The sequence below is a fragment of the Cyrtonyx montezumae genome, unplaced genomic scaffold, assembly GCF_038088225.1.
Source record: "Cyrtonyx montezumae isolate F1298 unplaced genomic scaffold, pur_monq_1.0 scaffold_5, whole genome shotgun sequence".
NCBI lineage: Eukaryota > Metazoa > Chordata > Aves > Galliformes > Odontophoridae > Cyrtonyx > Cyrtonyx montezumae.
In genome coordinates, this window is record NW_027072056.1 from 8,670,692 (window position 1) to 8,694,791 (window position 24,100).

The 24,100-nt window shown below is 35.3% G+C and overlaps 1 protein-coding gene across 1 annotated transcript in view; it reads right to left on the reverse strand.

Moving 5' to 3' along the window:
* The window catches only part of COL4A4 (collagen type IV alpha 4 chain), a 61,314-nt gene that overhangs the window by 33,872 nt on the left and 3,342 nt on the right, over positions 1 to 24,100 (reverse strand). Inside the window, exons 4-17 of the mRNA XM_065748308.1 lie at positions 21,135 to 21,212; positions 11,736 to 11,870; positions 10,796 to 10,840; positions 9,977 to 10,093; positions 7,180 to 7,248; positions 6,909 to 6,944; positions 6,077 to 6,139; positions 5,588 to 5,623; positions 5,370 to 5,411; positions 4,342 to 4,422; positions 3,310 to 3,363; positions 2,116 to 2,175; positions 1,467 to 1,511; positions 372 to 425 (exon numbers count right to left, since the gene is read on the reverse strand). Coding sequence (XP_065604380.1) covers positions 372 to 425; positions 1,467 to 1,511; positions 2,116 to 2,175; positions 3,310 to 3,363; positions 4,342 to 4,422; positions 5,370 to 5,411; positions 5,588 to 5,623; positions 6,077 to 6,139; positions 6,909 to 6,944; positions 7,180 to 7,248; positions 9,977 to 10,093; positions 10,796 to 10,840; positions 11,736 to 11,870; positions 21,135 to 21,212 — 915 coding nt within the window. The remainder of the gene's footprint in view (positions 1 to 371; positions 426 to 1,466; positions 1,512 to 2,115; positions 2,176 to 3,309; positions 3,364 to 4,341; positions 4,423 to 5,369; positions 5,412 to 5,587; positions 5,624 to 6,076; positions 6,140 to 6,908; positions 6,945 to 7,179; positions 7,249 to 9,976; positions 10,094 to 10,795; positions 10,841 to 11,735; positions 11,871 to 21,134; positions 21,213 to 24,100) is intronic.

Genomic DNA, 24,100 nt, shown 5'->3' on the forward strand with positions numbered 1-24,100 from the left:
TCTAAATAGCAGGTTCCTTTACCTAGACTACTACTCTTGGGATCTCAACCATAAATAACTTGCACAGTACTACAGTTCATGGATTAGATGGATATACTGGTACAGGTAAGGGTATTTATAAACCTTAAATTGCTGCTAAAACTAGAGCTGTATAAAAAATCAATCCATGGAATTCTCACTCTCATGTGTACCAAGCAGGAACATTTAATCATTGCTGTTTTCTATCTCTGTTCTGAGTATCCTGAAAACAGTAAATCTTAAAAGTAATTATGTTTGTAGAAAAGACAATGATCTAATAAGTGGGTAGATTTGGGAATAATCGTTAGCATTTATATAGTGAAGTATGTATGTGTTTGGTGTTTGTTTTTTACCTTGATGCCTGGATAGCCAGGCTTCCCAGGAAAACCAGCAACACCCATTTCTCCCTGGAAAGGATCACAAACACCATCTGTTTAGACATTAATATATTTATCTGAACAAAGTCAGTGAGGCAGCTATGCAATACTGACAGCTTATAATGGCTTCCACAGTTTGTTCGTTTTTCAGAGAAATTCACTGGTTTTGTACAAGAGATTATGTTTCATAGAATCTCCTCTGTATTTTTTTTAATTTAAAAATCTATACAGGTTATTTATATAGTGGTCAGTGGGCTCAACATAACTGAGGTACTGAACTAGCTGAAACATACCAGAAGACTCTGAGTGTTTAATACAGTTGACATTGGCTTGCTGCCTGCTGAATGACCCTCTTTTATTTACTGTTACTGCATGAAAAGCAGCTGCTTATCAGTTCCTCCTGTCCTTTCATGATCTGCTAATACATTTATTCATCCGGTATTTGAACCCCTTAGATCAACAGTGGTAAAAAAAAACAGGCAAAAGCCATTTTGCACATGAAAGTCACCTGGAAAATAATTCTAGATGTAAATAGCTGCACATTAATATGGTTTCAGAATATCATGAGCAATACCTTAACTAGATTTGGAAGTAAGCTGGAGAAAGGGAAATGACACAGATATATATGTATATATGTGTATATGTATATGTACTGTATACCTAACATATATATAAATTTTACTATTTAATCCAATGAGATGTTAGAAGTTCATAACTGCTGCTGGAATTTTTTGAGCCTGAAGTCTGAACAAAACATCCATTTAACACAAAATGACAAAACATGATTATGGCAAACAAAGTTACCATGCTGTGTAACTTTTCTGTCATGCAATCTGCATGCCCACTGGCTTCCTTTCCTGCTTATGACTTTGGCTCCAAATTCAGTCATATTTCAGAGTGTAACAGAAATTCAGTAACACAGTTCATGAACTTCTGTGGCAATAGAGGAAAAAGGAAGTAAGGCAGTCTGAGCTGTCAAGTATGAGGAAATTGCAAATCTGCACAAATCAACAGAAAATCAGACCTCACTGACGTTCCTGTAAAGTGAGCTGCTGTAATTTGTTGTCTTACCTTTATTCCAGGAAAGCCTGCAGGTCCGTGAGAACCAGGACTACCCTGATAAAAACAATGTGAGTTAAAATTCAAAATTAAACCTGTACTGTATTGCTAAGCAGTTAATATTCCTTAGATATTTACTACTTGGGATAATACCTACCAATAGCTAGCACTTGAAAAGTTTTTGCAAACATTTTATGAAAGGTGGGCATGAATTTGAACTGTTGCTCAAAGTAAACCAGACAGGTATTCATTTATTTTTATCATATTGCAGCAAGTATAGTAATGGATATGTTGCTCCATGCATATACTGTTATGCACATCATGAACAAGTAAAAAAACTGCTATTGGCAGGTATGGAATGGAATATTAAAATTGGTACATTAGCACTGTGCTACTTATTGAATTTATGCAGCATTAAATATTAAAAAGTTAACCATACAGATTTGCTTTCTTTCCAAGGAAGGAATGAGTTTGTGTGTAAATAGGGGACATGATGACTCCCAGAGAAGGACTGCTAAATATTCTATGCAGAAAGTATGACAAATTAGTTTCTAAAAAAAACCTTGAAATCTTGTTTGGAAATGCGTATTTAAACCACCAGATACTTTCTGAATGTAATTGTATGGAACTTTTGAAATAATTTATTCTCAAACTTCCTTACCCGCAATCCAGGGAATCCAGGAATGCCTTTTTCACCCTTTTCTCCTTTCCCGGGTATTCCCTGAAGTATTCAAAACATTCCGTTTATTTAAACTGGTAAAGTGTGCCATAAATTTCATTTTATGTGAATGTTTATTAAGTTTGTACATAACGGATCTTGTTTTGCTTGCTAGGGTCAAACACTGGGGCTTACTTCATCAAGCACTACTAGTAGTGCCTACGTATCTTCAATTATTCAAGAAAGTTGTTACAATCTCTTCACCGAGCTTAACATGCTTTCAAAAGTTTGGCTTTTTAAAGTTCTGGGTATCTTTAAGGCTCCAAGAGCAATTTCTTAGTTCCTGCTTACAAGTAATAAGTGTACAATTATCTACAGATACAGCTAGTACTAGAACTACCATATAAACTCCACCTTTTTTCCAAGTAAGTCTTACATAAAAAGATTTTGTCTCCTTTTCCAGTGCTAAGTATCAGTAGTCCTATCATGATGGAAATGACTTCCTGAAAAGGTGCTACACTTTGAATATAGAAATGTGATGTTTAGGCTTCTCCTCTCCTGCCTACAAAACTAAATAAATGTTTAATATAAAGTAGCTCCTTTTCTTTGTCCCCCATTATCTTCTGTTATTTTTTTTTCTTCCCTGAGATCTGGTACTTTTCTGTCTGTGAATTTCTCCTCTTCAAATTTGTTGCTAATAAAGACACAATATATTCTGTGGCTCCTTCTGCTTAGCACTGAGGATCTTCTGACTGGCATACTAATGTTTGTATGCATTATACTGACAGCAAACCTCTTTCCAAATAGGTGGCTCTGCCATCTCTACTTCTTGTGGATACCCTAACATAATTAGGGAAACATACATACGCTCCATTAAGAACACATACAGATCTTCTGTATTTCTCTCCTTGAGAAAAAAATAATCTGCACTTCTGTTCTGTTCCCAGTTTGAATCATTTGTGTCAACACTCCAACTGGCAACAACACTGACCTTTCACAACCACCCAACATTCAATGCATAGGTATAAAACAGAAAGGTTTTCAAAAGGGTTTTGAAATATTTTTGCTTTTATATTGATATAGGTGGTAATTAAGTTCCAGTGTACAAGTGCTGTTATTTCTTCCATCATCTTGTTCTTTGAAAGATTAACTCAATAAAAACAGAAGCACCATGGGGAAAAAAATGGTACTACTTACTTTGGGTCCATGTGGTCCTCTGTATCCTGTTATCCCAGGCAGTCCTTTTTGGCCCTGCATATACAGGAGAAGTATTTACTATGCAGGACATACTTATGTGTTGTTTAACAATTTGAAGTCCTAGCCTGTATTACTGGGGCTTTTCCCCTAAGTGTCCAAGGCAGAAGAAAATAAGAAAAATAATTAATCGCTGATTTTTACTTTGGTTAATGCTGTCAAACCAGCACAGTGACTGTGAATTGAGTTAGATACATATTTTCAGTTGTAGAAGCATTAATTAGGGCTTTGTTCCTACAAATATACATGAGTTATTTTTTTGTCTGTGGCTCTAATAGTTTGAAACAAGGATTCACATGTATAAATCCATTCTTTTGCACACAGTCCCAGTCTGAATGGGATGCATGGTGGATTACATAAACTTGGCATTAGTCACACTCAGCAGTAATGTGAAGTTTAGGTGGGTTCTGGTTGTTCTTTCCCTCTTCATCATATGGCTGTACATAGCGACCATTTCCATAATGAAAGCCTAAGATCTGGTACTTGAAGGCTGTTAGCTCCCTGGGTTGAGGCTGCTGGGCTGGCAATGCCAAAATTCACATTTTCATTTCTATATTTTTGCAAATCAGACTTGAGAAACACAGAGACTACACTATTGGGCTCTCCATAACATAAGTTTTGTAACTCCTTTTTTAACAAAAATTCTCAATTCTATTGTGTGGGTGTATCACTGAAGAAATATAGTAAACAGGATCTTGCATTAAAAATAGACAACAAAATCACTTATTTTGTCTGTCAAAAGAGCGTCCTAGAAGGATTAGGGTTTACTGTTCAAAACATTACACTGGAGAAATCTTAAAAGAAAAAATGCCAAAGATCTGAAAAATAGAAGTCACACTGAAGATCCACATAGGAGATTAAATTAATGATGAAAATTAGTGAACACTAAAGCAAGAGATTTATCTTATTTTGTCCTTAACCAAAATTTATCACTTGACAAGTTGAGCACAGTTAAATGTGAAAACATATTAAAACCTTTTCTCCTTTGAACAGCTGAGCTCCAGGAGGTCCAACTAACAGTGGTGACCCAGGTGGCCCAGGAAGTCCAACATCACCCTGTGGAAATCAGAGGAACAGCAGAAAGATGTGAGATATGGAATGTTTTTCTGTTGTATTACAGCACTACATTTTTATTTTTATTTTTTACTAATTGAGTAAGTACTTGTACTAATACTTATAGATAAACAAGAGTTTATGCTGAGGCTTACAAAGCCTCTCTGCAGTCTTCTCTAATAAGTATGACCAACAACCTTAATTGTCTCCTATTCTGGTCACTTATTAAAAATAATGTTGTGGCTAAGGAAATAAATGACAATCTCGCACACTCTCGACTAAAACCTTTGAGATAAGGCTTGGTGAATGTAGATGAAATTATTGATTTGCTAAGGGAAGTTGTGTGTGTTAGAAATTTATATGGACTGTAAACAGTGATTGGATAAATTCACAAAAAAAACCCAAATATTCCACTTCAGTTCTGTACTCTGAGAATGCTGACAGGGTGAAACTGAGAGAGAAAGCATTGTGCACTTGTCCTTTTCTTACACCATTTCCTTTGCATCTATTGCTGGGCGTGGCAAGAGATTAGATTGAGGAAGTGATCTGATACAGTCAATGTTACTAGAGGGTACTGCTGTGATTATTTAGGCAGTATCTGTATAGGAGGAATGCTATCTACTGCACTGATTGTTACCTTTTAGGTCCCAAAATACACTTGTTTCTGGTATGCAGCTCACTGAAGTAATTACTTCTGTTCAGAATTAACTGAGTCAATAGCTTACATTACTTATCCTGTTCTTACATTACTTATCCTGTTCTAACATTATCACTGAGAGCATGCATCCACAAATAAATGGATTTTAGGGAACCCAGTGAGATTCTGTGCAGATGCATTGATCACTTTTTTTGTTGTAGAAAATCAATGAACCTTGTTTTCTTAAGATAAAACTTCCGTTCTTGGTACTGTAGAATTATATTTCTTGGCTTTTTGTTCTTTTTTTCCTTACCGGCTCCCCCTTTTGTCCATCCACTCCAACACCTGGATTTCCCTAATTGACAAAAGAATATGTATAGTTTGAAGACAATTAGAAAATGTTGACATGAGAATTCAGTCAAGCAGCTCTTCTGAAAAATTTAGTAACAAGTAGCCATAAAGGACATTTTAAATATCTGTATATATTAATCTGTTATTTCCCTAAATATATCAGGAAAAGCCATTGCCTACCTGTTCACCTGGTAAACCAGGGTAACCTGGAATGCCCTTTAAAAGAGAATGAAAACAAATTAAGGTGACACGTCTGATTTAAAGACAAAACTTTTCTTTGAAAATTACCTCCACTTGCCATAATTACCTAGAGGCAGAATTTTCTCAAGTTCTACCTATCAAAAATGCAATTTACTTAGCATGGTCACTGCTTTCAGCAGAGCTGAACTCTGGATCCACACTGTCCTGTCTGATAAAGTGGCCTCAGGGAAGGGGAATAAGGAGAAAGCATTAGCTAGCAGCATTCCCCCATGACCAGGGACAGCCAGGATGACTCATTTTCACAGGTATTGGAAGAAGCAACATATGCTCTAATTCTAAGTAAGCCAAAAATCTCTATTTACTGTATGCTCACAAATTCTGTCTAGGCTTTGATTCACATTAAGGCAAATTCTAAAACTGGTGTACATATCCTGAAAATGAAGGATTGTGAAACTCTGGTAATCTTACGGGTATGCCTGGTTGGCCTGGGTATCCCGATGGTCCTGTTGTACCTGTCAAACCTCTAAGTCCCTGAAAAAGACAACAAATGGCCTATTTGTGAAAATACCAAGAGATTACACAAAACTAGTTTATCCAGAATGCCTGCACCACTTGAACTCAGTCTACCTGCATTCCACTTAGGTATGCCTCTCTTGAAGCTTATGCTAAACTTCACAGTAACTACAGCAGCTCGGTGTCCAGGTAATTGTGTACAGATCTTGTTCAATGCAGTGATATTTTATGAATGGATTGAAAGAATACTTTGTTAGTAACTGTACTACACTATGGGGGACTTTATGCAGTTCATCAGCGAATAGTTGTTGACCAGCATAAGAAGAGTCATACAAGTCTATAAGAGCTCAGTGGTGGAATTAAACTCTCTTCTTCTTAAAGGCTTTTATGGCAAAAAAGGTGGTTGTGTACTACATATTCTTGGGAGACTCAACAGATACTGTGGAAGAAGCTGTCACATCTCTACATCTTTACTGTGGAATCTTGAATTTCACAGGAAAAATATTCTGCAATCTCTGAATACATAAGCAACAACTGCTTGATGCACAGTCACTGCCTGCACACAAACCACAACGCAGGTGGGTTTGCAGGCTGTTTCTATGCTTTTCAGCCACCAAGAACTGAGGAGTCAGATAATGAGGACTTCATGTTTGTTGGACTTTTTCCCAGAATTTTGCTATTAAGGCAGGAAGGGAGAAACCGTAATATTGCCTTAATTTATTAAGAAGGAAAATTTGAAAGACCTTCAAGACAAAAGGTAAGTATAGAATCCACTGGCTGTACTTACAGGCACACCGGGGGGGCCAGGATCTCCTCTGTCTCCCTGTAATGACAGAAATTTAGCAAAGAACACATCAAAAGCTTTGTCTTCAAATTGTTGTTAGAATTTTCCAATGTTATATCTCTTAAGACTTCTAGCTGTCTATTCCATTTGTATATTTGCTTTTGATTTATGTTTGCAGCAAGCTTTATTAAACAGTGAGGACATATGATAAAAATTAGATTCGCCATACATTTTTCCTGCAAAATATGTATTTCTTTCCCAATCAGACACTTACTGGGGGTCCTTTTCCAAAATGTGAAACAAACACTGAATTTCCTTTTTCTCCTTTTTGCCCTGGATTTCCCTATGAAGAAAAAAAAGTATTTTAAAACGTTATGATCCACTCTACATAGACTGAATAATAATTTCTTAGGTTGTACTACTAGTGCCCTTATATCACTAGGTAATGCACTAGAACAAGCATAACTGCATTAGCATATTGTAGTTCTTTTGTCTGATAAGTCTCTTACATGTGAAGTTGCCTTCTGTTGAGCTGAGCAAAACAGCTCCTCACTCCTGCTCTGAGATGCTCCTTAGCTCTTTGGTATTTCAATATTCCATAATCTCCACGAATCTCATCTGTAGAATCAACTACATCAATATACCTATCTTTTCTTTCCCCGAGTCAGTGGCTTTAAATATTACTCTCATCTTCTCCAGAAGTTCATACTATGATGTAGAACAACTTAGTACAATTCTGCATGCAATTAAAAAGCTTTGGACTTTGATATACATATAGATTTCACCCTGTATATAAAAATATTTCACAGTCTATTACACATTAATAAATCTGATGCCTACAGACCCTGGTTATTTTAAAAATTAAGTTTCCATGGTTCTTCCTGTGGAGTCCTTTAAATAACTTTGCCTATCACGGATCCCTCAAAACCTCAGTCTGACTCAGAAGGAACAGTTAGTTACTTCAGTAAAATTTAAATTGTTGAACTGACTGTTAAAAGTGTGATACATACACATGAGAAGAACAAATACATTATTTCTGAAATATTCTCATTTGAAATCCTCACACACAGGGTATAACTCACCTGAAGCCTATAACAACTATTGATTTCAATAAATTGGGATACTGTTTTGGAATTTAGCCACTTTAAAACTGTACTGGTTTCCTGATATTATACAGTAGCTGTTGAAATCCTGAAGTCAGAATGAAACTGGGAAAGTAGTTATTCCTGGTGCAGTAAGAGCTACAGCTGCCTGCAGCTGGATATACCTACAGTAAACTTGATGCAGTTTACAAATCAGACAACAGCTGCTACAAAACACATTAAGCATACCAAAAGTTATATTTGTATGTTGTTATTTTACATGTGAATTTGTGCAATAAGAAATCTTTGTTAGTTAAAAGTACATGACTACAGTAAGGGCTTTCAAATAGAAACTAATTTCTAATTCATTGATGAGGCAAATGAAGTAAAGGGGAGGAATATGCATGCACTTATACAGAACAGTATTATCAATAAGAAGTAACTTAAAAATGTAGCTGTAATATACAGCCAAGTTGGTACTTGGTTGAACAAATTGATTTAAAAATAGGCAATCTATATAGAGGTTGGAGCAGCCTTCTTGCACACAAGCAAATATGTTTACTATGTCTTGTTTTTCTGGATAGCTAAATTAATTTGCACTGGATTTTTGTGTAGATATCCAAGGCTATACGCCTACTGTGTCTCCCTTTCTTTGTAGGCTGCAAATACTACGCCTGCCAAAGAGCATGCTCCTGGAATTGGGAAGGTGTACATTACAATTTGTCCCATGTCTCATTTTTATTTTAGATAATTTGGCTAAATATTAAAGGCAAAACTCCATTTTGAAAGCCATAAAATGTAAGAAAATACAGATGAATTTAACAACTTGAGACTAAATAATTTAACCATTTGGAGGGTAATAGGTTGCCTTGAGCAATATAAGTAATGATTTATACCACAAGAAGTATAATAAATTAATAAGCATTTTTATCTAGTTTTACGACAGTATCTATTATGTGTGCAAGACTTTTTATATGCTTTTTCTATTTACTGTATTTTCATCATGTCTTCTCACTCTCCATCACTGATTGCCTATGGCTGAATCAGCATCTCATTTAGCTTCCGTTAAACTAATTGATTTTTCATGTAAATTGCAGTTGTTTAATGTTTTTATTTAAAAAAAAATCCAGGGAAGGTCTTAGATCAACTAATATGTTATTATTAATCGTTGACTACTAAAAATTGTTTCCGTGAGAAGACAAAGACTGAGGTCAAGAACAGTTCAACAAAATTCCTTTGAAGCTATGGTAATGTATATCCTGTACTGATATTAAATTGTGTTTTATTGCCATTAGAAGCACTGCTAAACTAATTATTTAAATACTTTTAAAATACATTCAATTTTGACAAGAAAATAAACAATATTAAAGTGATAACTTATTATATTTTAACTGAAACAATCTCTGTGTTTACAGATAAACACTAAGGCAAATTTAAGTGTGCACAGAGCAATCATGAGAAGTTATCTAAAAAGTGGCAAATGAAACTGTAAAGCCATTGTTTTGGAAGAGACTTACAATATATTTGTGTGATACGCCACTAAAAATCTTCATATGTTACAGGAATTGTTGAAACTTGTTGAAAATTCCAGTTATTGCTAATTCATCTCAGGTATGTTCCTACTAGTAAGGCATTTAAGAAGTTTCAAGTAATAATAAATGGTACTTTGATTTCAAGTTACCTCCATAAAATGGTCTTAGATTTGGTGTGGTTATGCACTGGAGAAACAAAGCAGAACTTAACTGTCCAGCTAGATACATATACTTAAAGGCCATAGGAACTTACTTCACATTCAGCCTCAAACATAACCTGCAAAGTGTTCTTCATTCACATTAATCTTAGCAAAAATAGAAGGTGCTTGGAACCTCACTGTGTAAAGTGTAAAGCTAGTGCAGTAGTATAAAGATCCTTTCATTTAAAAAGCTGTCAGCTCAAAGGGAAACCGTAGATATATATTATCACTAGACAGCAGAAATGCCTTTAACATACGTAAGGACCTCTTGGTCCAATATATCCATTTTCGCCCGGAAATCCTGGATCTCCTCTTGAGCCATTGCAGCCATCTATACCACGCTTGCCCCTGGGTCCCTCACTTCCTGGTAATCCCTGAAAGGCAGTATAACTTATATTAGAGGTACACCCCAACACATAGAAAATTAGTTTTTAAATTAACAAATCAGTTCAGAAACAAATATCACGAGCTGAAGTAGAGATCATCTCACAACAGTCTCAGCTTCACATTCTCTGCACTAGTAATATCTTCTATTGTGACCAGTATATATTTATGAAATGAAAAATTGGAACCCTAATTTTTTTATATGTTCTTCATTGTTATGTAGTAAATATATGTAGACAGCACTGGGTAGAGGGCCAGAGTGAGCTCTCATTTGAGTCAATAACCAATGGGCTATTTTCTCAGGAAAAGCAGATTAGCTCTCTAGCTATAAACTTTCTTATGGCTGTAATGAAAAGCTGTCTTGTCTTTACTGTTTCCGAAGGACATATGCAAAGATCATCTAAAGCAGCCTTTTAGTTTTTAACTGATATGATAAAATGATAGAACATGACTCAAGCACACAGTAATCACAAAGAATGATTATACATTCCAGAATTCAGGAGGCAATTTTCCAAATAACAGAAGTTAACCAGTATACAGACGAGGTGTAGTTCTACATCAAATTAGATACTAGGTAAAGCAGCAATTATTAATTTTTTTTCTAATCTGAAAAATCATCAGGAAAGTATTCTAGCAAGCTTTGGCTTTAAAAACTTCTATTTTTTATAAAGCAATGTTCATTCAATACATACAGGAATACCATCTAAACCAGGAAATCCTGGGACTCCAGTTGGGCCCTAAAAACAAATAACACAAAAAAACAAAGTTGCTGAGATGGTGAACTCTTAAAAAAGAATGAAATATAAGAACAGATAATACTATATAGTGATAAACAAGCACACTCTTGTTTCAAAATGAATTAAGGCCATAATTTTACCAGAAATAAACGTCTGACAAAAGTTAATGGGTTTAGCATGAGACTAACATCAATAGCAGCACATGGGAGAAGACAAATGTCGAATTTCTAACTTTGCTGATTCTACTCCTGACTACAGGAGTATAAAGAAGAAGTTACCTATGACTTACTAAACTATTCTGTGTGTAATTTTTATGGTCCCGGTTCCTGTTTTGCTAGTATCAGCAGCAGTTTCTATTTGCAGGGGTTATATTTCATGAATGTTAGACACTTGCTTTAGTGATTTCAGTTATCCACTGAGATCAGTGAAATTAGACCATTAAAATTAATATAAAGTAGCAAGTTAATTGCAGGGATTGCACAGCTATGAAAGATATAAACCTGAACTGCAAATTATATTCCAGAAGTAGTAATAAAATTCCTTTTAGTGCACAGCATTTTTAAAAGTACCATAATATTCCCTCCAGCTCCACATTCCTCCCACAGCCCTCTCTGAGTTTAAGGAAGATTATCAGAGACTGTTTTTTGTTGTTGTTTTTTGTTCCCTGATGATTCTAATTTTGCAACTCAACGCAGAAAAAAAAAAACAAAACAACCATACACACAAAAAAACAAACACTGAAACATTTTTTCTAAAGAAAGCTGTAATTGATTTCTGAGTGAACAAGAGAATAGTTTGGCAAATGCTTTCTACTTGTTTAGGTTCTGTATCATTGGCTAATACTTAACATTACGTAATGTACGCACCCAATAGAGCTGTCTGTGGTGTTTCCTACCTTATCACCTTTTTCTCCAGCTGGCCCAGGCTGCCCATTCTCACCTCTCTGTCCTTTTTCCCCTGGCAGACCGGCTGGCCCTGTAGATCCCAAGGATCCAATTGGACCTTGAGGTCCCAGCTCACCAGGCTGACCCTGAAAAGAGTCCAAAGAGGTGAGTGAATACTACTGTAAAACTTGAAGTTGGTAGTATATTAGAGATGATTGTACAGATAAAACAAGGCTTAAAATGTATACATATTTATGATTCAAAACAGCTTGCTCTACAGGCAGCTGATCTATTCCATGCATTGGATGTTACTAAAACACAACTTTAAATTATAACAACTTGATTAAGGTGGCAGTTTCTTTTCGTCTTCAGCAGGTCTTCAGCACCACTCTCAAGCTGACTGGAATAAATTACAAGTCCTCCTGGATCTACGAATGTAAGTGACACTTGTAAGAATAAGACTCAATATTTCTGCCACCAGAGAAGCATTGGTTCATTTTAAACAACAGCTCTTTGTAGACAGAACATATCAAAGGAGTTCCCTCTTTCTTCTAAATTACATTATATGCTCATTATCTTAAGTTTTTCGAGGTCACATATCTTCCATCATCATTCTCAGATTTTAATGTCTTTTAATGAAAAATGTGTGAAGTTTCATATAGAAAAAAAGCTAGCTGTTATCAAACACACATACAGAAAGGGAGCCTGTTTTGGCATGGGGGTAGGACTAGATGATCTCTAGATGATTTCCTTCCAACCCCTACAATTCTGTGAAAGTATCAATTTGAATATATCGTGTTGAAAGAATTTAGGATGCTTTGGATTGTTATTTATCTATATATAGCTCTAAATTCTGCATCTGCACCTACAATGTGATGCAGATTGTCTCTGTATCCCTACCAACATTTTCCAAGGTCACCTTTATTCTCGAGTAAAAGCTCTTCTCATGGCAAACAACAAGTGGATTTTTCAATCTGTAGAATAGGTGTGGATTTGTTTGGGTTTGATTACAGATTTTGTCCTATGCTGCTAAATAATGATTAAATCATAGATTTTTAGATATGAGCTGTCTACACTTTACCCTACAAAGCCTACACTACATTATCAAAAGAGAGCAATACGGAGCAAAGGGCCTTCCAGAGAAAGTGTATGTCTTTAAGACCACACGAGGGCAGCAAAGGATATTTCAGTACAATGTCCATTCACAGAAATGATAGACCATACATTACTTTCTATGAATGGATTTGGGAAAAAGAACAGAAATCAAAGTGATTGTAGACATATTCATTAGCTCCAGGTATAAAATTATGCTGAAATGACAGAACTAAATTCCACTCTCCTGAGTGTAAATATTTCAACAGACTGAATCTGTCTAAACAAAATCTTTTCTCAAAAATTGCAAGCAGAGCCTTAAATATTTTTTTAATTTTTTTCTTTAAAATAGAAGATCCTACTAGGAGAACATAGGACTACCTGGATGCTATAGAAATTCATGGCTATTAATTGGAGAATCTGCTGATTCTGCATCTTTTTAAACAATGAATGTGTAGTTAGAATTCTCGGTGTTATTTGAATATTTGCTTGGATGAACAATTGCAGCCTGTTTACTGGCAGGGCCTTCTTACCTTCTGTTGAAAAAACGATTTTATTAATTGACATACTCTTAAAGAAGCTATTACTGTCTCTAATAGAGTGATTAAAAAAAGACAGGACAAACATTTTGATTAAAGATTAATTCTGAATATTAGAAAAGTGAAACGAATTACACTAATCAAATAATAAAATGCAAATATTTGAACTACTCACTCTCCTGGAAGCAGCACTTTTTTCTTAGTACACAGAACTAGCTATTGCCATGCAAAATATAACTCTTCCGCAGGAAAAAAAAAAAAAAAAAGTATTTTTCAGTAATGCTCAAATGCCTTGATATTATCAAAGCAACTTCTTGACAAGTTTCTGCAGTGACTTTAATGTTTTTATTAATGTGTACACTCTGCATCCAACAGTTGACAGATAAATTTTTTCATATTATGGATGTGGGGCCCTTCAGGCTAACAGAAGTGTCTGTAGTTGTTACCCTGTTAATTTAATTGACTCCATGGTTAGTCTTCAGCAGGAGGTAGTGAAGTCATAAAACAAAGTCACTGAATCCAGAATTCACAATAGGTTTGACAGCTGATACAACTTCAGAATGCCATGTGAAGCTGGTGGATTGTCTCTTTCTTTCAGCTCAAAGACTGATAATGACTGGGAGCTTTGTTAAGACCAAACTGATACCATGTCATAACATCTATTATCACATCTATTATTTGTGCCCATCCAATGTGACTACCACAGCATTGCAGTCTCAGGACAGCTGTACAAATAAAGAGGATGAAGGTAGTCATGTCATGTTCATGTAGAAATGACAAATTAGCTCAGTTAAAATGAACTGAATATTATGCCTCCTCTGCCATCTGATGTCAATAAATTCATTTATATTTCCATGGCCTTGCTAATTGTCTAGGTAAATAACCACCCATGTCAAAACTATAATCTGTCATTTTAGCATATCTTGGGCTTGATCTGCAGTAAGAAACTGACTTCTGACAAAACAAGACTACTTTTTTTTTGGATCAAATATGTCTCCTACAACTAAGGCTGCAAATAATTCAGAATCGTGCAGCAAAGTACTGTTTAGAGAAGACAATGGCCAGGGTTCTTTGGAATGACTTATTTTGGTTGTCTGAGATACTGAAGAACACCTGCTTTTTAGAGTGCCCTGAGTATTAATTGCTTGAAAATTCGACATTTTAGGGGAGTCTTAATTGGAAACAAACAAAAGCAAATGTTTCATGCTATCAGAGTGAATTCTGTGCCTCACTTCTCATTATTAGTAAAGTCAAAAGAAGACCTGTTACCTTCAATTAGAACACTACCTATGTTATATACAGTGTGGAAGTATCAGGGATTCATGTAATGCATTTACCTTATGCTCGCATACACAAAACCAAAAGTGTTCTGCAAATGCACAAAATCAGATTGTAGGCAAATAATGCAGTACTCTTTTTCATTCTTCATTTGACTTTGGCATGTAACCCGTCCTTATAATTTCACCAGGGATAGAATGGAGAAAGGGAGGGAAACAGAATAGTCTAGAGTGGAGGAGTGCATGCAAAGCCATTTGCAGACAGATGTTTTCTTTTGTAATTTGCTTTGTGAGGTGGAAGCATCTGCAGCTACTCGTAAGCTCCACCCATGCTCTCTCCCTTTTTGGAAGTCAAGCCCTAGCTCCCAGGCCTTGTAGGAGTGTCTGTTCTGGGAGGTTTCCACTCCCCCACACTAATTGCTAGTACTGGGACCAAAATCGTTTCTACTGTAAGTTAAGATTTTCAAATCAACTTACTAATTATTAACATTATCAAGACAAGACTTTTCTTACAAATCTTTATTTGAATGAAAAATATATGGAATGTAATTAACTGCGAGTTTGTTCAGAAATAACAGATGAGATAGTGACTTTTAAGTATTATGTAACTTCTTTTTATAGTCATATTTTGAGCCAAGTAAATTCAGTAGTAAGCCATAGTGCTTGACTTGTCTCAGCATCTTGCTGCAGCCTATTAGGATATTCTGTGCTTTTTAATAATATTTTAAGATGATCCAACGTGCTATGGGAATGGAGTACTTGGTGTTGGATCATAGCCTCCAGAGGTCCTTTTCAACCCCTAAAATTCTGTGATTTTGTGTGCAACCTACTCTAGGGAACCTGCTTTAGCAGGGGGGTTGGACTAGAATAATCTCCAGAGCTCCCTTCCAGCCCATGACTGTAGTAATCTTCAAGTGATATTTTGTTGAAACACAACAAATCACAGTGAAGAGATGAAAAAGAAATTTACCACATATTTTGTTTTTCCTTTTTAACCCTCAACAACTATGAAAAGAAGAGGCATCCAGTAAGCCCAGTGGGTGTCACTATTGCATCAAAAAATACTAAATGAGAAAATTTGGCACTGAAATGCCGAGATTGTTAACAGTTAAATGTAGAGAGTTACAAATAGAGTATTTCAGACCACAAATTGTTAACATCAGATTAGCTAATAAAATAAAATCAACTTTTGCTCTGATTCTATCCCTGGAAATGTTCAAGATCAAGTTGGATGGAGCATTGAGCATCCTGATATATCGGAAGGTATCTCTGGCCTAGGCAAGGAAGATTGGGACTAAACGAGCTTTAGGGTCCCTTCCAACCTAAACTATTCTGTGACTCATTTTCTTAAGTAATTCACTGATTGGCAATATTTGGTTGATCCAAATCTATGAAAAAAACCGATTTTCTAGAGTTTTGTAGTACCTCAAATTGTCTTACTCAATGCGGAAAAGGTTACCAATCTGAAACTTCTAGAAACACTATTTATAGTATGGTGTGACAGGAGAACCGAAACAAATAAGGGAAGTCCCAAGAACAAAAGAAAAGATCATTTATGAAGTTAAAAATTTTTTTGTGAAAAAAATAATAATAAATAGAAACATACCTAATATGAATAATGCTATTTTACAGATGCTGTTGTTGTACATTCTATACAAAGAACAGTTTCAAACAGACCTCAAAGTGAAGAGGACAAAGCGATCCTTTCTTATTTCATGATCTGGTGAGTAGAGTCCATTCCCTACAATCTCAGGAATATTCTATTTTAAAACTGTACTTCAGCTAATGTACTGAGAAAAAAATGACCAACAAGTACAAGGCAAAAAAGTGACACAGATCAGGGTTTCCTCAAATGCTAGCATGCATGTCATATCCCTCTACTGGATTCAGAAAAGTACATATATTTTGAGATCAAATCAGTGGATTTTATGTATTTGCTTAATCACTGTGGAGCTTGAAAATTCAAATATAAGTGCTAGACACACCATATGAATGACAGACTCTCATTAATTTATGTTATGTATATCTACCATATTGCTATGTAAAAAAATGTGGTTTAATAAAAATGCCTTTTATGCACAAAAAACTCAGAATTTCCTGTTTCCCAGTTAGCAAATCTTACAAATGCTTATACTGCTGTACATTGGTCTTGGTTAACCCACAGAATCTACAAGGGAAATGTGATAACCCACAGGATCTATTAGGGAGATGCTACAAGAATAGCGGTATCAGAGGACAGACCTACCATAGAATTATATTTCAGCATTAGTACCCCTCAGTCCTGAGGGATACATGACCTGACTTTTTAAGTTTGGCAACAAACTGATTTAGTGTCCCTCACAAATGCTTATTTCTTACCCCTCATATGCAAGATGTGAGACCTTCTTCTTAGATACCTGTTTACTAAATTCTCTCTTAAACTACTACGAATATAGGCCACTTATTTCATCTGCAAAAGAACGGACGTTGGTCTTGCTGAGTTATATTTATTATTCACTTGGCTCCAGGCATTTCACATGATCTCATAGAAGCTTGATCAGGTTGGGTCATGAATAGATGCTTGCTTTCTAAATCTACTTAACTCTATAAACAAAGCCAAAGGAATTGAATGGGATCAAACTCTGGGGTTGGCACAGGACAGGTTTACAATTGGTCAGTGCTAACTGCAAACATTTTTTTTTAACTATTAAAATTCTTTTAGAGCAGGCAGCAATTTTTAGGCCTCTGATTCAATACTGCAGGAATTATGAAGGACGTAACTTCCCATGCTAGAGAAAGAGGAGCAAATGAAGGAAGAGTTTCACTGTCTCTTGGATGTATCAGGAGCAAATTAAAATTGAGGATTTTATGGAAAACAAATAAGAGTAAAGAAAAGAAAACAATGAAATTGTCATTTTCCTCTAATTAAACACATTGATGTCTACTGCCTCCTCAAAGGCTACATATCTTGACTGAGAGAGAAAAGGAAGAAGAAAGTCTAAGTTGATCAGAGCTGACACCAAAAATTGGCTATTTTCTTCCTCTTTTCTTCCAACTTGCACAATTTGTCTTTGCCCAATAATGATCGTGGCAGTTTGTTTTTCTCATTCCCATGGTCATCATTTCTCTAGATGAAACCTCAATTATCTTGTCCTCTTATGCTGAAGTTTCTATTTTGATATGTAGAAGCTTTTCACCCAGGCATAATAGCAATGTCTCAATTCTTATTGCATTCACAGTTGGCTGCACATTTTTTTTCAACATTTAACTAATCATACTTCGACTGCATTAAAAAAAAAAACGGACAGAAGAAAGCTCATTGTGTACAGTGCCAAAGACATTTTAGGTCCTACTTTCCTTTGGAAATTTCAGAACATAACGAAGTCCTGATAGCTATTCCCCAGATTCAGACACCTAAATACATTCAGATGTTTAATTTTAGGGGTCTGTTTTCTTATTATCCTAACTGTTAGCTATTTTAGGAGAGATGAGGGCTACTGTTGGTCATAAATGAATTTAAATGGTTTTATCTTTACAAAATGTAAATACATGTCAGTTTTCACTGGTGATTATAAATAAACAAAGTTTGTTTATATCAGTTCTAAAACACATATCCTACTTTAATTTTAGTAGAACTCTCTTGATGGATCGGTTTTGCTCCAAACAGAGATTTTGTTCATTTTAGTACATTAGTACATTTTGTTTTAGTAAAACATAGTGTTTGTTCATTTTAGCAGCTAACCTTCCAATGGGCAATGCTTTCACTGAAAGGCTATAAAGAAAAGTAACATTCTAAAATCTGCATAGTGGCAGTGTCATCAAATACCCTTCATACTGTTTTACATGTCAACAATAATCCCTCAAATGAAATTTGCCACGATATTTTTTTTCACAGTTTGCTGACAAAGTGAAACCCTTAACAGATGGGCACTCCTTAACCATGAAACTAGACAACAGCTTTTTATAAACAGATAGAAAGATATTCTAACTTCCTTAAAAATACCCTTTTCATTACCATGTAGAGAAGGACATAGAGAATGACCACTAGCCGTGCTTGAAAGAAGCTGTTTATTCTCCTATTCAGACATCAATCTGTCACTTGTAAGTTGGCCCTATTATGATTGTCTAGCAGAAAATCTGCATTATGGTTCTGTCAGCATATTTTTGATGGATAGTAGTTCATATGCATTCATTCAGATGTATTATAAATAATGCATTTGGCTTGATAGCTTCTACAATAGCACACTTTTTAAGGAGGATAAAACATGCTGTATACTAAATCATAAGCCATCTGTAAACACAGTTAGCAGTTTCTCTTGAAACTGCACCTCTACTTGGAAGTACTCATACATTTTTGTATTTTCAGCAAATGTTTGCTGAGCATGCTAGCTCATCATTTTTTTTTATATCCAACCTGTTCTAAATAGTAAAAAAGGAAAAAAAAAACAGCACTAAGAAACCAAATGTACACTCTCAGTCTTACATTCTTCATAGAGAAGGGTTATTTAATAAACAGTACACTTCTGAAATTTTAGACTTGTATACTGTACAAAGCCAAAGGCTTTTGATGATCATTTATTTCTTGCATTTTAAAGACAAGATTGAGGTTAGATGCAAACTCATGACGAACCAGCCTGGGAGCAGAGTTCAGACTGAGAAGAAGATAAAGCTCGATGTTTTACATTCTAGGAAGCTAACAATAAGATAAATAAGTGTTTTATTTTGTAATGACTAGTATACACAAAGGCTAGGAAAGCAAAGTTTGTGTGTCAAAGTGTAAAGGAGTTTAGAAATCAACAGGATTGTAGGCTGAGAAAAAGACTAAGTAATCCTATATAAAAGAATGCACGTTAGAAAACATTTGCAACAATCTATGTGAAGTGATGGTTATTATTTTTCATGTAACGGCTGAAAGTACTTTAACTTCTTACTTGTTAGTGACTAGAAGTAATTGTATGGCATATAAATTCATGTTACATTGGAGGGACTGTGCTTGTCGGTGTGCTTGTGCATTTCAGAGCTGTTTTAGAAATTGTACAGTTCTCAGATTTAAATTTGCATAATGACATTGAATTTATTTCATACTGTTTATTTTTCCATTACACTTAGGCACTTTGTAGACCTTGTAAGCGTTTAGAAAACTAACTGCAAATGCCTGAGTCATAGTTCTTTCTACCTGTGGAGGATATCATAAGTGAAAACTTTAGTGACTGCAGTGAGTATTGGCTGATTATAATCAATGTAATTCAGGTACATAATTCAGAACCTCCGAGCTAGGGAGAGAACTACAATCAGGGGAAATTTCATCATCTTTTCTTTTTCCCCTAATTTCAAACTTTAATTATTTTTATATGATACTTCAGATCAGGTTTTTGGTATCTAAATCAGTCTATTCAGTAGCACTGTGAGACACTGCAGTGCTGCTAGTCAAAATACTCTCCCTGGGATGTCCCTTTGTTAACAGTGTTACAGAGATAGACACATCCTAGGCCCCTATTATGAAAATTCTACAGTATAGGGGACTCTTGTATAGACATAATCCTGGAGGATTAGGATAGGATCCAAGGACACCAGGGCAGCAATCATGACACAGCAAAGCATGCAGCTGACTGCAGAAACACAGTAAGGGAAAGGTGTGCCTTACTTTTGTGGACTCCTAGGTTGTACACAAACAGGGCACATGGCTCCATTATTCAAGATTTTCAAAATCAAAACTTTAATATTAGTGCTTTGAAAGAAAATTATTTCATTCATTGTCAATATTCAGTTGTTCTCTAATCAGAGAATGTATCTAAATAAGTCTTTTCCTTGTTTAACGTTTAAATTACTTGTACTAGCTATATGTAGCTATATATTTTAAGAAAGAACAGCTAAGATAAACTAGTTATCACTGGACCGTATTTCAGCTAACAAATAATATCCACACTCTTGTAAGAGATGACCTTTAAAAAGTGGAAATCATCTACTAAGTATCAGAAGAGAGGATGAGCAAGTTTCTAATTCTAGTGTAGGATATGAAAATGCCTGTACTATATTTCATTTTTATTTATTTATATGGTTATTACTTATAAGACAAAGACAATCCCAATTTTTTAATACATATTGCATTAAATTAGTAAAATAAAAAGTCTGCAAGCTTTTTCGGAATCATCTAACCAAAATAAGAAACAATTTCCCACAAAACCAGTAAGTGGCATCAGCATTCTTCTAACCAAGTTCTTAGGAGAAAATAAGCGTAGATTTTTGAACTTGAGAATGGCCTTTGTCTAACTACCAGACAGATCTCAAAGGATCCTTACTGACATAAAAAGGCAACAAGGCTATTACAAACTTGGTTGCAATCAAACCTGTTGAGATTCTTCTTTCAATGACAATTTTATTTCATACCAGTGATAGAATTAAGCTAGCTTGCTGTATTCAGACTCGGTTATGCTCACCAGCCATAATGATTTTAGAATACCAGTGTGCACAAAATAAACAGTATTTGCAACAGCAGTTATCATTATTTCTATTTATCACTTACTCTTGATCCTTTTTCTGGAAAGCACCGACAAATTGAACAATCCTGTCCCCCACATGGGTTAATATATGCATATCCTCCCTGAAAATTAAAAGGTTATGAATGCATTAGTATACAACTGACAGTCATCGTTTTATTATATGGCATGTCACTTTATTTTAATGCTTGGGTGTTTCTAAAAGGGTAAAATACTAGGAAGAAATTGCTGTTTAACTAAGCCTGTCCAGCTCTAAAGAACAGAACAAATTTTATGAATTCTCTGTTAAAATGTTACTCAAATTAAGAATCTACTATTTATTCTTATTTAAATAAGTGAGGAAGCTTTTGATTTGTACACATATTGTCCAATTAGATGATTTTAAGGAAAAAATTTGGCTGATGCTGTATATTGTTATACCCCTCAGGCAATATCCTGCAGTAGAAGAAATTTGACAGCGAATATCAGAATAAAGTTCTGCAACTTAATGCAGAAAAGCAAAGTTGCTTTTGATTTTGCTTCTTTTAGAGGAATTATGCCCACACTTAAGCTGGTGAACCTACTACTTCACTTAAGCAACTGTAATTCCCATACGGTGTAATTGGGGACAAGGCTTGGTTCTGTGCTGCATCCCAAATTCTTTGGCTTCATTTGGAAAGTAAAACAGGTGTATAGGTATATAGTGGGGTCTATATTATGCTTCTGTGCAGTCTCTTTTCTGGCAGAGGGTAATGCTGAGACTGCAGGGCTCAAGACAGACACCAGGATTCTGCATCCAGGATGCAGCCAGATGGCTGACAGAAAGACCATGACAAACACACAGCAGTTACACAATTCATCTTTGTGGTAAGGCCTGGCACTGCAAAACACTACTAGATCCTAAAATGTTGTTCTTGTACAACAAGCTTCTTCTAAATTCAGAAATCACGGGTGGCAAAGTGAAAGTCTCAGGAGGATGTTAGTACCAGAAGCACGTGATTCACATCTGATCAGTTCTAACACTTGATGTTAGTGACACAAAAGAAGCAGCAGACCTTTGAAATTTTCCTTCTTGGAAGACTGACAAATGGTGATGCCTCATCATCTTCAGAGGTAACCCACAAGTTACATTTCTTTGTAAGTATCATATGAACCTTCTCCAACGTTTGATTAATGGAATACATAAGTCAGTATTACATATAAAATCACCCTGAAGTTCTTGGACCTCTCATCAGCACAAATGTGCTGGTAAAGTAGAAGCAATAAGCAAAAGTTTAATACTATTGCTGTACAAGGTGTAAGATACTACCTGCAATCTATGTTGATCAGTACTAAATACTGAAGCTAAATGCATTTAATAGGCTGCATTTAGAAATATTTCAACAGTCATAGTTTTAATTTGTAACAATTTTAAACTTGCAAACTATCCCATGAGGAGATTGTTTAACTAAGATTACATGATAGAAGGCAAAACAGGCTGAATACAGTACACACAGCAACTGTATTTAATTTTTGTTCCTTGCACAAAGGAAGAGGCTTCCTTTTCATCACATTGAAATCAGGAAAGAAAAAGTATTTTAGGAGAAATTAAAATAACACAAAATGTAAAGTTATTAGATTTATTGTCTTAACTGAAGGTTTTTTTATTGTTCTTTTACATTTCCCAATGCATAATATTAAATGTACATCAATTATACATACCACATGCACTTAAAACTCAAGTGGTTAGAATGTTTATTAGGTCACATCATTCAATAAGAATGAAGTGTATAAAAGGTGACTGTGGATTTGAATAGGATGGCAAAGACTTACAGGATTTAAAAACAACTTAGGTAAACAAGTAAACAGTAATAATATGAAAAATATTTGCTTAGTTTGGATTTTATTCTTATCAAGGTCAAAAGCATTTTGTTGCTCGTTTTACTGATCAACAGAATGCAATATGTTCGTACTTCAATTTTTCAAGGAGAAAACCCTGATAAATATTAGATAAGAAGGAAAAATTCTGTTCCTGTTTTCTACATTATTTTTAGAATATCTGGTACTCCCAAGCCTCAGAGCAGGACAGTATGGTAGCCTCTCTCAATGACTGTTTTTCTTTCACAAACGACTTCCCATGAAATTACTAATTTACTTCATGCTAGTCTTTCACCTAGTTGTTAACAACTGGACTCCTCTGGAATGTCAACAGAATGCAAATTACTAATAACATACAAACTGTTTCAATTCATTCTATTTTTCAAAAAATAATTGTCTTGATTTTTAAACTTACAGGGGGTGATTGGTAATAAAACACAAGAAAAATGTTTAATATATATTTGTAGGAAACAAAGAGGATGGACTTAAAAAAGTTTAATTGAGGGCATTACAAAGATGAGGTAAATACAGAGAACAGTATAGAGAGGAAAATATGATAGATGTTAAGACTGTATTATATGTAAAGTTTTCATTTCAAAGAGATGGAATGTACAGATGTCAGTTTTAACATGCAGAAAAAGGCTTGAAAGCTAGAAGAAGCATGATATATGGTATAGGGCCACAGAGATTATCAGAGGTCTGGAGCACATCTCTTAGGAAGACAAGTTGAGAGAAGTGGGATTGTTTAGCTTGGAGAAGAGAAGGCTCTGGGGAAACCTTGTAGCCTTCCAGTACTTGAAGGGAGCTTACAAAGGAGAGGGAGAGCAATTCTTCAAAAAAGAGAAAAAAATTAGATAAGATCTAGGGAACAAATTCTTTATTCAGAGACTCTAAGACATTGGAACTGTCTGCCCAGAAAAGCTGTGGATGCCCCATCCTTGGAAGCGTTCAGGACCAGGCTGGATGGGGCTGTGGCAACCCTGCCAATGGCACAGGGTTGGAACTGGATGGTCTTTGGGATTCCTTCCAACCCAAGCGATTCTGTTTTACTGACAGTGTAGGCCACTAAAGTGACTTGATGAGAAAGGATATAGAATCAGCACGTGGCAAAGTTTTTTTCAAATACAGCTTTTTAAAAGCGTTTAAAGATGCTAGT